The sequence below is a fragment of the Paramormyrops kingsleyae genome, chromosome 21 (genome assembly GCF_048594095.1).
Source record: "Paramormyrops kingsleyae isolate MSU_618 chromosome 21, PKINGS_0.4, whole genome shotgun sequence".
Lineage (NCBI taxonomy): Eukaryota > Metazoa > Chordata > Actinopteri > Osteoglossiformes > Mormyridae > Paramormyrops > Paramormyrops kingsleyae.
The window spans coordinates 9614301-9629667 of record NC_132817.1 but is presented as its reverse complement, the minus strand read 5'-3'; the positions used below and the strand labels follow the sequence as shown (position 1 = coordinate 9629667).

At 40.2% G+C, this 15367-nt stretch overlaps 1 protein-coding gene across 1 annotated transcript in view; it reads right to left on the bottom strand.

Moving 5' to 3' along the window:
* lamc1 (laminin, gamma 1) overlaps positions 1-15367 on the bottom strand; it is a 53592-nt gene that overhangs the window by 12252 nt on the left and 25973 nt on the right. The window contains exons 3-8 of the mRNA XM_023818826.2: positions 10674-10804; positions 9844-10010; positions 7571-7759; positions 4373-4490; positions 4191-4289; positions 2616-2752 (exon numbers count right to left, since the gene is read on the bottom strand). Of these exons, the coding sequence (XP_023674594.2) occupies positions 2616-2752; positions 4191-4289; positions 4373-4490; positions 7571-7759; positions 9844-10010; positions 10674-10804 (841 nt within the window). The remainder of the gene's footprint in view (positions 1-2615; positions 2753-4190; positions 4290-4372; positions 4491-7570; positions 7760-9843; positions 10011-10673; positions 10805-15367) is intronic.

The window sequence follows — 15367 nt, the reverse complement described above, 5'->3', positions numbered from 1 at the left end:
ACAAACAGAAAATCACCTTCAATTTCACACTAATGAATTCTTAAATTCAATCTAAATTGCTGACATAAGAAAAATTAACACTGTAGCACTATGAACAGAATCCATAATGAAACAGCCATATAAACTAGAAACTCCGGTTATGTTGTTCGGACTGACTGGAATACAGTGCAGTGATGCCTCCACTGGCAAAACTCATGCAAGGAAAAAAAAATAAAAATCAAGAAAGCTCTTAGGAGGTCTGATATAGTATTCATGTTGCTCCTTTAACATTTCCATAAAATGAACCTCCCTCATTAGCATAATCTGGGTATATCCCACTTGTACTAATTACACTTAGAAACCAGCAACTATTGGGGAGCAGCAATTCATGAGGAATCCCTTTTTTCATGAGCTTCCCCAGCTGGTAGGAAGGTGTTGCTCTTGTTCCTGCGCCCAGATAAACATTTGACTTCATTTCCTCTTAAATATGCCTTTATGATCAGTTACATGATCAGTTAGCAAAGTACTTAAATACAATAAAATTGTCTGACAAGCACGTATGATTAAACCACCAAAAAAAAAAATTTAAGATCAAAATGTAATAATGGCATACTCAATAAGGCGCCAACCTTATGATAAGGGAAAGGAAAAGCACTGTAGAAGCCTTCGATCTTCAAAAAAGGAATGCATTAAAGACAAGCTTACTGAGTTCAATTAGTGCACTTCTCCAAGTTTGATTTATGGAGCAAACGCTGAAAAGCATGTAAATAATTCCCTGTTATTATAGCAAATTGTAATGCTTCAAATAAAAAGCCATTGTATTGTATTTTAAAGCAATGGCGGTTTACAATGGAATGACACTGCTAGTTACCTTCAGCTAACAGCAGCACACTGTAAAGCCACCAGCCACAGGTTGTGAAGCCTCGTATCTTCGAGCCTCATATCACAATTCCAAGATTTCTTTGTAGTTAAACTTACTTATCAGTAATATGCTTTACTTATCTGACTACAGAATTCCGTGATGCGTACACAGAACGCAAGATTTAAACGGTGTTCATGTTTATTCACAGGACAAAACACAATAAAAAAAACTGTGGTTCCCAATAAACTCATTTGTTCAGAGAAGAAATGGTTCAATTTGTCAAATTTCTACCAAAATTATTTTTCTATGTATTCTGATTTATATAAGCATACAAAGGCCGTCCTTTTACTGTCCATGTTTCCAAATAAGGGAAAAAAGTTAACTTTAATGGTTAATTTTCAGAAATGTTTAATCAAGAGCTGTCACTGTTTCTAGATTAATAGAGCATTGATTAAAATTTGCCTTCCAAATGACTCAGCAATATGGCATAAGGAAGATGGCACATAGCGGATGAGAGTCGAAATAAAGAGCAAAAGCCTCAGATGTGTGGAAGCATTAAGTGAAAGAAAATGCTGACATTCCGAAGACTGTCAGGTAAGGATGGGAGAAATTATTCTTTTTGGGACACAGTTCGTTTGATTCTGTTCACATAAAACATTCCTTCACCAGCTAGTTCAGTGGCACATCCTGTTTGCATAAAATTGGTCTGAAACAACAGTGTTCCAATATGCGCAAAAAAGAAAAAACCCTATTATTCTGGCTAACGGTTCCCCAGTTTGCTCCCACAGTCCAAAAACATGCCACCTAAGTGAAGTGAGGCGCCTAAAATGACCTTATGCAAGACAGAGTGATGTCCTGGCACACCTTCAAGGGTTGGTTCTTGCCTCTTGCTAATTATAATAATGTATAAATATTATATTTACCTACGTATATATTATACATAAAGAATTACTTGATTAATCATAAAATGAATCTCCAGATTACTCAATTATTCATATAATAAACAGCGACAGCTCTAATCTAAATTTATAGCTGGCAATAATGAGAAATTCCCCTCAGGAACGACTCAATATCCCAGCTCACTTTGCTTCATGTCTAAAAATGCCAGGCATGCCTGATCAACCATAATCATGGCTTGTATGGCTGCAAGAGGCCTCTGACTATTACAGAAGTTGTCAGGACACGTTTGGGAGCTACTGAGACCGCCAAACTTCATTATGTCTCATGGAAATGTTACGTGGAGGCAGGATACCTCAAGGATACGGATATCTGAGCATTAAGGTACAAGCCAGAACACTGACAGCAAAACCTAACCAACTGCTGAGAAATGAACAGTAATTATTAAGTTAAGTGGTAAGTTGCATCAAAACAATAATAAAAGCCTAACATCACCACAGAAAGTGACACCGTAATATGCCACCATGAAGTGTTCATGAGACCTAGCAAGACTTGTCAGTCAGTTGAGTGAGATGGCTTTCCTTTGCTCACCAAGAGTAGCATCAACATAATGTGGCTCCCTTAGGGGACAAAGTCAGCAGTGGTCACTAACAAATCACCAAGTAACCCTTACTTCATGTTTTTGGGCATCTGTATGGCATTGCCTAATGGCTCCATAAGCAGAGCCACTCGTGTTTTTTCTCATATCATCAAGATACCAGATGTGAAACCAAATAACCGATTGGATTGCAGTTTTTACCCCCTAAAACAAAATCTGTCACTTCCTATAAAAACGAAAAAATGTAGTGGTTGTGATTGGATAAAGAGGTTGGCTCACTTTTGTCAAAGGTGGAGGACACAAGGTGTATGCTGTAGCCTTCTGCCTTGTCGCACACCGACGAGTGGCGGAAGCAGAAACAGGGGGTGCATCCTTGGGGGTTCAGTGGATCCAGGTTAAAGAATCCCGGCTTGCACCTAAAGGCATAACAAGACATTTGAACTGGATTAGATTTTCATCTTCAATGGCTTTGATAATGTAAGTACTATCGGAAGTTAGTGTTCATCTCTAGCCTAATCTTCTAAAGACATGTCAAAGACACTTTCATTACAATGAGTCATGCAGACACGTACTTTTTGCCTTCACACACACAAACTTTAATGACATCCCATTCTCAGTACATAGGTGTTAATAGGGAGTTGGCCCACCCTTTGCAGCTATAACAGCTTCAACTGTCCACAAGGTTTAGGAGTGTGTTTATGGGATTTTTTGACCAGTTCAAAACTAAAGTAACCCTACAAAATACTAACTCTTGGAAAAAGCCAATGTCTGAATTTATTAGGGAATTTACTCTAGTTCACTATTAGACACTAAATCAAACCAATTAAGGTATTCATCACAATAAAACTGGATACTTTAAAGACTCAATGAGTGACATCCTAAAATAGAATAGTAGTTTAAAAGTCAAAGTGTACAACTAAATTAAAATTATGGTCCAGATGTTCCAGGTCCCAGAGTGAAATCATGAAGGTTTGAACAAAGACTGCATGTGTGCAAAAACAAGCTGGGACCACATGTTGTGGTCATTAGTACAGACGAGTCCCATCTACAGGACAGCTTTACAGCAAATGGCTGTGCTGTTACACTATACACAGGAAGTCTTAAGATGGTGCAACAGAACTTAAATAGCCAATATGTACTTTCCATAAAATACATTCTGTGACATTAAGCTTCACAGCACCAACATAAATCTGAAAATAAAACAGTATGTCGGGATTATACGTCAACCAGATATCTAAGATAATGAAATCATTGTACACTTTTTAAGCTTCCCAAACCTGTGCTGGAGCCCTGAAAACAAGACAGCCAATCCAACTCTCTTTATGACACACGCATCCCAGTGCTAATATTAGCCATTTCAATCGGTTTCCTTACTGAGCGGCTCTACTCAGCGTCTGTTCATCTCTGGTGAGGAGACAAGGTCCCTGTTTGCATGGGAGCCCATTCGTCTGGCATCGGGAACTGATTTACAGTGTCACCGGACAATAGTAGCCTGAGGTGGTGTGCTGGGATTCTCCTCTGCTCATAGAAAGCCATACAAGGCAAAGCTGCCCATTCCCAGCTGGGACGGGGGGAGCTAAGTGCTATTTTCTCCTTCAGCCAGGAACGTCAGGCCAAATGACTTTCTACAGCCACCTGTGCCACACTTTGGTCAAAGATATGCATCCTTTTATAAACAAGAAGTTGAGTTCAGAAATATGGCGAAGCAGATGACGTTTTGGCAACTCCTATTATTCTCAAGACCGCAGATTCAAAGTGGCAAATATGAAAGCCGTTACATCCTGGAAAGTTCAGACAATGGAATAACAAAACTAGCTGGATGATGATAAGAGTGGCTTGATTGTGATGCCGTACCTATCGCAGTTGAACCCCTCAACATTCTCTTTGCACTGGCAGCGGCCTGTGGAGATGTCGCACTCCTGCGTGCTGCCGTAGGAGTTACAGGAACAGGGTCTGCGGCGGGGAGAGAAGCTTTAGTGCTACACGTCCCAAAAAGCACTAAAGAGAGACTGAAAGGCAGCGGGAGCAGTCTTCACCTGCAGCCCGCCTCCGTGAGGCTGTGAAAGCCAGGCTGGCACCGGTCACACTTGTCTGCAAACACGCCCGTCTTGCAGCTGCAGCGTCCACTGTTGTCACACTGCGTGCTGAGTGAGCCTGGAGTAGAGAGGGATTTGACAGTTGTTACTCATAAATGCGAGGTCCTGATCTACAGCCCCCTGTGTTACTCATAAATACGAGGTCCTGATCTACAGCCCCCTATTCACCATCAACAGTGAAATATCGTGAAAAATTCACATTCAAAGATCACAGACTGGTTCTTCACTAGTCATGACTTACCAAAGAGTTATAGCTGATGAAATAAGTGCAATACCAGCTAATAAACATGAGAATGTCTTAAGGGAAAATGCCTTAGGCCAAAACAGGCAAGACGGTACACAAGAGGCCAAAAACACACTAACACTATAGTGAACCAACATAGCCTAAGCTAGCTTTTGATGCTTTGCAAGCTGAGCGGCAGATGACTTCTGATTGGCTGGAGGTACACTGTACAAGGTCAAGAGCCTGGGTATTCAATCATAAGGGGAGTAGGAACTGGTGTGCACATAAGCAAAGAGATTGAGAGCCATGCAATGTCCAGGTAAGGCTGCATGATTCTGAATTGCATGACTGCTTAAAATTGAGACCATGGTTTACTAACATTTTTTCCCCTTAAATTTAAACGTTTATTGCACTCATTACACTGCAAAAATAAACATAACAAAACATGACTGTGCCAAACACATGATTGATCCAGGACTGACATAACTTATGACAAAAGGAAGGAAATGCTCAATTGGCCATTCAATTAGGGTAACCCAAACAGCCATACCAAAAGCCCCAGTACCAAAAGGGCCAGTGGGGTACTTTTTCGGTACTTTGGGTGGGACTTGAAATGCTTTCTTTGTTGAATGGTTATACAAACAGCCTGCCTCTAAAACGCAATACAAAGCTGTCTTGAAAACGACTGAACTCGGAAAACGACAAACAAGGCAAAATAATAAAAACAACAATGGATGCGTGGACAAATAAAGTGACCAAAGCTTTAACTGCGATCTGGTAGTAAGAAGCAGAGATTAGAATTCCACATGCACACATCTGTCAGCCCAGTAATATACAGCCATTTTTTTTTTTTAATTCAGATGAGATCATATAGAGGTATGAATTGAAATTGCGTTTTTTTTTTTTTACGATTAATTGTGCAGCCCTATGTCCAGGCTGGAAATGTCCCTGAGCAAGTATGAGGAGGAAGCTACTGTGGTGTGGCAAAAGTGAGGGAAGACTGGCAGCTCTGTAAAACACACCAATGGTGGCACAGTCATGCCAGCTTCCTCAAATTCTGATGCATGTCAAGACTAGGAGTCAGTACATGAATGGTACAACTAAAATCCTGAGGTAAGAGAGCGGGAATTTGTTTCTGGGACAGATTATTCTGTCCAAGCTGAAGAGTTTACACCAGAACCGGAGGGTCATAACAGCCCTAGAGAGCTGAGTGTGTACATATTTAAACTAGTTGGGGAAAACAGGATAAACAGGAAGAACACATGCTAGAAGCCCGAATATAAATTACTTAATGCAACACTAACAGTTAAGGCACACTCAAACACTAAAAGGAGAGACATGTTCTTCTAATCTTTTGGAATTCCTTAAAAATGCGACTATGGCACTCATTGTACAAACACCCAAAAGGCTAAAACTAAAATGTAAAATGTTTTAATTGGAAGTAATGTGCCCTTTGAGGAGGAACAAGCCTGCACGTAATTAGTGGAGCACTACGGAGTACCGTGTTTGTACTGCTACTCTTTATGATGTACATGAATGGCAGATTCTGCCATTTTACAAATCAGTTAAATCTACAGATGGCAAAACAAGGGGGTCTGAGACACAAAGCCATGTGGTGGGCAGAACAGCCTACAAAACAGCCAGATGTTATTATGGGTTGGCAGATGAAAGTTAAATACTACAGGGAACTAGGCAAACCAGCAAAATTTGCTTACAGGGGAATTCGTGTTTACATGCCTCCACGTGTTCAGGGTATGTTCCAAATATTAGCTATGTATTGCTATGCAATTTTATCTGAATATTACATCAGTCAGCTGTAACATTAAGACTACCTGCCTAATATTGTGTAGGTCAACCTCATGCTACCAAAATAGATCTGACCCGTCGAGGCATGGACTCCACAAGACCTCTGAAGTTGCCCTGTGGTATCTGGCACCAAAGGATCCGCTGCTAATGTTTTAAGTTCTGGGGCCTTGTTTGTCCAGATGCTTAATTGAATTGATCTGGGGAATTTCGGAGGCCAAGTCAACACCTTGAAGTCTTTTTCATGTTTCTCAAACTATTCCTGAACAATTTTTGCAGTGTTGCAGGACACATTATCCTGCTGAAACTTGGCACTGCCATCGGAGAATACCGCTGCAATAAAGGAGCACACTTGGTCTGCGACAGTGTCTAGGTAGGTGGTACGACCATCCATATGAACGCCAGGACCCAAGGTTTCCCAGCAGAACATTGCCCAGAGCATCACACTGCCTCTGCTAGCTTGTCTTTTCCCCCATAGTGTATCCTGGTACCATCTTTTCTCCAGGTAAATGACGCACACGGACCCAGCCGTCCACCTGCCGTTTTGGAGATGCTGACTCAGTCATATAACTATCACAGTTTGGCCCCTGTCAAAGTCACTCAGGTCCTTGCACTTGCACATTTTTCCTGCTTCCAACACATCAACTTCAGGAACTGACTATTATAAAATGCCAGCACCTTGACAGGTGCCACTGTATCGAGATAATCTATTTTACTCACTTCACCTGTCAGTGGTTTCAGTGTTACGGCTGATCGCTTATGCTTATACAACAGATTTTTGTTCCCGAATAACCAAATATAAATACATTTAAATTCAAATAACCAAGTTGCAAGGTCTACAAAAATTAAAGCAATATACGCAGAACCACAATAATGAACATGAACAATAAATATTTCAAGATTTTGATATCTGACCCATATGACGCAAGTACAATTCAGACAACAGTACAATCAGTACCAGTTCTGCATCAGAACTCCTGTGCCTCATATTAAGAGTTAGCCCAGGCAAGAGATCTATACAATTAAAATCATAAGTATGTAAAAAGACATTATATACATGTACTACAAGAGTGCAATATAGAAAACATAGATGTGCATGGAGATGAACCTACCCACAGTATTGCAGTTGCAGGAAGAGCAGTAACCATTGGCACTCTCCCGATAATAGTTGTCCTGACATCGCTCGCAGTTTGGCCCGTCCGTGTTGTCGGCACAGTTGCGGCAATGTCCGCCATGCCCAGTGGCCCGGTACAGCTCCGGGTCGAAAAAACATTCGGTGGATTTGCCGTGACAGTTGCATGCTGGGAAAGGAGAGTTCGGTTAAAACCATAAATTTTAAAATTGCATAACACAAACCACCAAAACATAAATGTACCTTAAATTTTGAAAAGTATATGGAACAAAAGATGCAGAACCATTTTTCCATGGAACTGCGGTGTTTCAGGTAGTTGTTCCGTGTAACCACAGAAATCACGTATTAGCCTTAGCTCATGACCACCTGTGCTCTGGTCACCTAGGGGTTAGGAAGACACTCGCCCGCATAATAAAGTGTTTTTATTGGCCGGGAATAAACTCTGATGTAAAGAGGTATTGTCGTTCGTGCCACACTTGCCAGTTAATTGGCAAGCCCAATCAAACGATTCTCCCTGCTCCCCCGTGCCCAGTCCCAGCGATTGGGAACCGTTCCATTGAAACATAAGCAGTGAAGATAGTCATTTAGTGCAGTTGCATTAAAAAAGTTCAAGGTAGGTTTAAGGCCAGTAAGACTATGAATGAATTGGATCTACTTGAAGAGAGACACTAAGTTAAACATTCAGCTCAAGATTTAACTAAAGGAATTCATTCTATGTAAATTACAGCCAATCAGGAGAAAGTACAGACAGTGAGGCCAGAGATCAAAGGGGTCCTCCTAATTTTGAGGAATGTACAAAAAAAATAAAAAAAAATTGGGACTACTGCTGTAAAATAACCATCGGAAATTATTATTAGAGGACGGAAATTGATCTGAGATACTAAGACACTTCCTCAGACCAAAGTAGGCTTGGGCGGTAATACGGTAATATGGTATACCGCGGGATCTAAAAATAGCAACGGTATCAGTTTCAATACCGTTATACGTCATAAAAACAATGCACTTATATAGGAGACACGGATTAAATATTAAATGCAATTTATTTAATGCCTAAAAATGCGTATGCGTGGTTGTCATCACGTGACAGCGTGGAGGAGAAATAGAGAGGTGGGGAAAGATGGCGAGTCGCGCACCAAGGGACCTGGTCTCGAAAAAGAACACAACTTCTGCAGTTTGGCAGTATTTCGGGTTTCGACCGAACGAGAAGGGAGAGGCGGTAAATACGGATTTATTTAATTGATTCAGGTATTTTTATTTGGTTTACGTTAAAAAGTTTTTGTTTAGGACTATTGCTTTGCAATACTTTTTATAATATGGATATGTTTATGTTAATTCAATTCTGGTTGACTGTTGTAGGTCTATTTGCACTTTTTTATAAGCTGCTGCTCTTCGTTATTAAAAGTTGTTCAGGCGGTGTGATTTAATTTGACTTGTGCGCGTCTCTGCGCGAAAACTGTTCTGGATGTTTATGTTAATTTAATTCTGTTTGACTGTTGTATTTGCACTTTTTTATAAACTGCTATTTGTTGCTAATAAAAGTTGTTAATATTGTTCTGCATATTATTTTGTTATTGTTTCAGTATTAGTGTTTGGTATTCAGTTTCTGAATGGTTTAGGCACAAGCCAACAGTTTGGTGACGCTGTCTGAGTCTTACGTCACAATTTTTTTATTATTCACGGTAATACCGTATACCGAGGTAAAATAGGGAGGAGGTTTGACGGTATCAAAATTTGGATACCGCCCAAGCCTAGACCAAAGGACAAGCTATACATCAATAAATAGAAACTTTTCATGTCTCTGGAATGTAAAATATCAAACACAAAAAAAAATCTCAAACAGCATTAAAGTTTAATATGCACACCAAGCTCCCGTGAAGGAGGCGCCACAAGGAAATCTGGTCTCTTACAATTAAGCAGCTCGCAACAAAAGTAGGAAGCACATGACACCAGAAATATAGTTATATGGAGCCCAAAGCTGTCAGATTAGAGAATATCCTAAACTATTCCACCACACTGCCTCTGAAACCACACTGACCCAGAAGACCTTTGACATGACAGCCACTGCAAAGTGACACGGCAATTAGCTGAAGAGATGATGAGTCATGCAATCAGGTAAAGACTGGGGGTTGCTAGAGGGGACCACTTGCAGACCAATAGCAGAGGGAATGGAAGACAGCTTACAAGTATGTAAAGACGGTTTCGATCATGATTTTTCCCTTCACTCCTAATCAGAGGTTTAGAAGGGGGACTTACGCAGACACTCGTTGGCATTCTCCGCAGTGGCTCGTCTCCAGGGCCGGCTGTTAAAGAAGGGCTTACACACCTCGCAGTTGGTGCCCTCGGTGTTGTGCTTACAGTTACACACTAGTTTGTTCACGCTGTTTTTCACACACTCGCTGGCGTGCCCATTACACTTACACCTAGAGCAGGGGAGAAATCATGATCAGAGCAGGTCATTTAACTATCATATTCAAATCTTAAGTTAGTGTACAGATGTAACAGGTCACAAGTAGGAACAACATGTACTCAGTCAGCTGGCTGCCCTTCAAGACAGGTGTCCATTTTGAATAATGACTAACAAGATGGTGATACGAGGAACAGCACGAGTGAGCGAGCAGAGAGCAAACAGCACCACCCTACCATAACACCATTACAGGGAACAAACTCCACATGTAAGTTTGACATAAATTTAATATTTGTATCAATGAGTGTTGCTCAAAAAAAATCATGATATGGATTATGCTCATTGCAACACATCTTCTGAATTACAAGTCAGTTTCAGCAACGTAATAAGAGTTTCACTTTTTACTGTCTCAGGAACAACTGAAAGACCTCCCTTATTTGACTGAATGGGTGGACTACAGCCCATCAACTTCTAATCAAATACATAAAAATAAATTGTGACTTTAAGAGTACAGCAGATGTGCACAAGATGTGGCATCTTAGCATGTAACTGAGAAAAATGCGCCTGAAAAAGTAGGATAAAGCAATGGTGTAATTTAATATCAGATTAACTGGTTATTAAAATTAGAGTTAAAATCTGAAGTTAATTGCAGGAGTGTGCATGATGAGCCTAGTCTTACCTCCCCCCGACAGCAAAGTCCGAAATGGCATAATAGTAGGACTTGAGAACTTTAGGGTCGTTAAAAACTTCATCTCCAAAGGTGTTCAGCCTGTTAAGGGTCACTCTGATATCCGTGGCAGTCACCCAGTCCTAAAAGGAGAAACAGCGTGTGAAGGACAAAGAACAGCAGCATTGAGGTTTATTTAGCAATTTCACTATCCTGAAAAAGCAAAAGAAGATGCACTGTGGTAAATCTTACAAAAAAGAACAGATTTCAAATTCAAAAAATTCTTTGCCACCCAACTTGACAAATAAATTCATCGAGTTGTATGAACACGACCAAACTATCACCGCAGTGGTTCTCAATCTATAGTCTCAAGGCTCTCACTTAGTTAAGTCTGCTTACAGGTCTGATTTTACATAAATAAGGAATTTATTTATTTGGTTCCAGCATGCACGTGAAAGAGTAAAATGCCAACTGGAAGGTCAGAAGTTGAGAATTTCATTAACGAACTTTCAATATTTTACACGGGTGATGGATCTTTCTGTGGATGGTTTGATGTTTAATTTATCATCTCTGAAAATAAACTTGAAGGTAAATCATAACTACAAAATGTTTAGTCTGTTAATCTAAGGCCAGAATTGTTTACACCTCAAACTGTCGGGTAACAGGATGTTTGAAGCAAAGGTGTAGGCAGTCAAGTTAAGAACTTTAAGCAAAATACAAATTCGAAAGAGAAAGATCATGCCACAAACAGTCAGTGTTCTGCTTGCCTAATGTATGGCAAACACACAAGTTTGTGGTGATTAGAAAGGAAGGGATCATCAAAACAGACAAGGCATACGATATTGTGTGCTTATTCTTTACAGTAAATTAAGCACGATGAAAGCACTCAAAGGCATCTCAAGTAATACATGAAAGCCACTTCAGCTTAGAAACAATGCCTGGTAAATTTTCCTCATTTTACTGAGCATATGTTCTGAAACAGTTTTCCAGAAAGCACTTTATTTAATCAAGGCTGACAGGCTCACCTAGATAGTCTAATTTTAATGCTAATCACAACAAAAGGATTCAAGTATTTCATTAACGGTCCATGCTCCCACCTCAGTAGAATGACTTAGAAGGGATGTGCAGAAAGCCCAGTATTTGTATCTGTATTTGTTGAGGCAGCTAAACTATTTGTATTTGAAAGCAAGTGGAAGTATTGCAAGTGTAACGGTCCAGTTTTTGCTTTTATTACATTTCTAACATTATTAAGGTGTTCAATAAACTATTGCAGAGTTTATGAAATCCATACACTAGTATTATATTTAAGTGTTCATAATTATTATAATAAACCTGAATAACCATCAACATAATTGAAAAGAATTTTAAACACACCATTGAGTTCCTATTCCACAATCAAACCAGTAAACTAAACTTTAAACTAATAAATGTCTATATGAACATTGCGAATCCCACCACAACAGACAGAATATAAAACAAAAAACATCATTACAAAAAAGCTGTTCTCTTTCAAGTCCATAATGCTAAGAACCTTAATCAACCCCTGCCAGATCTGGGGGACTGGAGAAACACAACTTTTATTGTATACACGTCCATGTTATGATCTGTCCAATTTGTTTGGAACAAATTGAATTTCAATGCTTAACAATAGCATTAGATTTATTATTAGGGAGCAAAGCGTATTTAGATTTCATGCAACCCCAGCAGGCCAAAACATACCAAAATAAAACCTTTGTAATGCATTCATAGAACATTCAGTGTACCTTCATAATGCATGAATAAAACAAACATTCATAAGCAATACGTATGCATACCGTAACATCCTAACAGACTATATGGACAAAGGTATTGGGACACCTGGCCATTGCACTGGCAGGACCTTTTATGACATCCCACTCTAAATCCATAGGCACCAACATGGAGTTCGGCCCGCTTTGCAGCCATTCCAGCTGCCATTCTTCTGGGAAGACTTTCCACAGGATTTTGGAATGTGTGAGAATTTTTGCTCATTCATACAGAAGAGCATTTGTGATGTACTGATGTTAGATGTGAAGGCCTGGCTAGCAATCTCCGTTCTAGTTCATCCCAAAGATGTTCAATGGGCCAGTAAAGTTCTTCCACACTAAACTCACCCAACCATGTCTTTATTGACCTAGCTTTGTGCACTGGGGCACAGTCATACTTGAACAGAAAAAGGCCTTCCCCAAACTGTTCCCATAAAGTTGGAAGCATAGAATTGTCCAAAATGTCTTATACCAGGGGTGACTGATTGGCTGAAGAGTCCTCACACCTGGGTTTGAACAGCTGACCTACAGGTTATCCCAAAAATCTGCATACACACCGGCCCTTTGCGGATAAGATTGGCCACCCCTGTCTTATACATATCAAGGCTCAAGATTGCATGGTCTGTTCTAACACAATTGATATATTAGTGCGCAAGTCCAATACAACACGGAATTGGATTTGGGTTTTTTTGTGCAATTTTTAGGTCGGAGTTAAAAGCACCGTGCAAAGTGATATGGTCTTAGCAAAAAACACTACCTGCACGCAAAAACAGCTACACAAGTGAATGACTGATATCCAACTCAGGAACGAATCTTTCTTTTAAACCGGCTCTTTTCAGTGAAACAAGTTTTCAAATCTAAAAGAATCAAGCTTTTTGTGAATCCATGCATTGCACAGGTCAAAGCATTAGATTTGGAAAAATATTTGACAAATTATCCTATAAAAAGACACAGCAACCTTTTTAAATTCACTTACATTTGCTTTTCATTGAATGTCTGTAGCCATGCTGCCTTCAGTGCCCCTCCGCATACCGTAATCTGCCGTAATTGTGCTGTGTGCTCATCCTGCCGCATGGTGGCTGTGGCTCACAATTCCCAACTCTCGACAATCTACAAGCGAGTTTGTGAGTTAGTGAGTTTGGCACGTTCGGTTGAAGTTACTAGGCAGTTCTCGTGTGACTCATAAGACCCATAAAAGATGCTGATGATATAATTGATTCATGCATTATTTCTTATATAAAATGCATATTGCCATGCATTATTGGTCATTGGAATCACTGTCTTTGTTATTTTATTCAATTAATTTGGTGTAAGTTACTAAGTTTTGGAGTTGCGTTCCTCTAACCCTATTTTTCCCATTGGATATGCATACTTCAGTATGTGTTGTAGCAGGACCAACTGAAGCAGTACTGTGACTTAAAACTGATCCTCTGAGCATTTTACTGTGGGCAGGTGTCCCAACTCCGAATGTCCATGTCCAAATGTGGGAAAATACTAGCAACAGTATTCTAAATATGTATTCAAGTTCTTGTTTTTCCCGCAATAACAAGGTACAGAATAGACCATTCCTTGTTAATATGGCTCAAACAGCATGGACAGTAGCACCACAGCTTTCTATTGGTCAAAGTCCAAAGCCTCCATTAGGGGGGGGTTTAAAATGCAGCCAGGATCTCATAGCAAAAACCAGAGGTATTGACACCAAAAATAGCTTTTAAAGCTGTTCATCTTCATGTATGTGTGCTGATCATATGAGTATAAGGGATGAAATTCCTATGGCCTATTCCATGCAAAAAATTGCCCCAATGGCTGGAAAACTTCCCACAAGCAGACAGCTAGTGCTCTCCCACAGAAAAGCCGACTATAGTGTTACTCTAATCTCTTGGCTATAAAACCAGAACCTGATTACGATACACAGCTGTCCAAGACAGACTCAACATACATCTGTGAATGAAAAAGCCTGTCACTGTACCTATCTAAGAGGAATACATTGGGGGGCTAATTCAGCAGTTCTATCTGGTACAGTGGTACCTCGGTTCTCGAACTTAATCCGTTCCGGACTCCAGAACGAATCTGATTGAATTTCTCCCCTAAGAAATAATGGAAAACCAATTAATTGGTTACCGGCCGCCCAAAATTACACCTGAATGTGTTTTTTTTTTTTAGCATTTAAACACAAAATGAACAGGATAAAACAAGAGCATTTTTTCCTTAATGGCTTCCAAAACGAAAGAGATGTTATCCCGACATTACGCCTGTCCTGCCCCGATCGACCGCTCCATCCGTGTGCCACGCCCCCTTGTTAACCTCGTGTGGGATCCCCATGTGATCAACTGTTTCTGGTTGTTGTCATTAGTCCTCTGTATTAAGTCCGCGTTTCAGTTTGTTTCCCCAGTCCGGTCATTGGGTGCGTTCGACTTGCTTACAGCGCTGGCTTAAAGCAACGCATTCTGATCCTGACGCAATGCATTACGGTTAGATGCATTGCGACCTCTCACCCGGCTGCACAAACTGGAACCGCCTCCGTGACGACACACCTTTGCCCTTATTGGCTGAAGAGTTTAGTTACACGCATGATGTTTATATCCCAGACAGTTCCGATGCGTAATCTGCTATTTCTCCCGAATATCACATAAAGCAGTGAGAACTGGTTTTCAGTTAATTTACCTGGTAAAATAAAGTATAAATAAATGACTTAAATGCTCTAATAGTACACTTAAGTTAGTGGTTTATTTATTGTTAGTTACTGTAATGTTGCTGTGAAGAAGGCATTCAAGTAAGAATTGCATTGTAGTATGACTCATTTCCTGGCGCGTACAATTTATATTAGGTCAGCGTTCACGGTTCAACTTCTGATATTCAGATCGAGTTCTAGGTCAAACTGGTTTGTTCGACTTTCAAGAAATTCGAGTTCTAGTGAGTTCG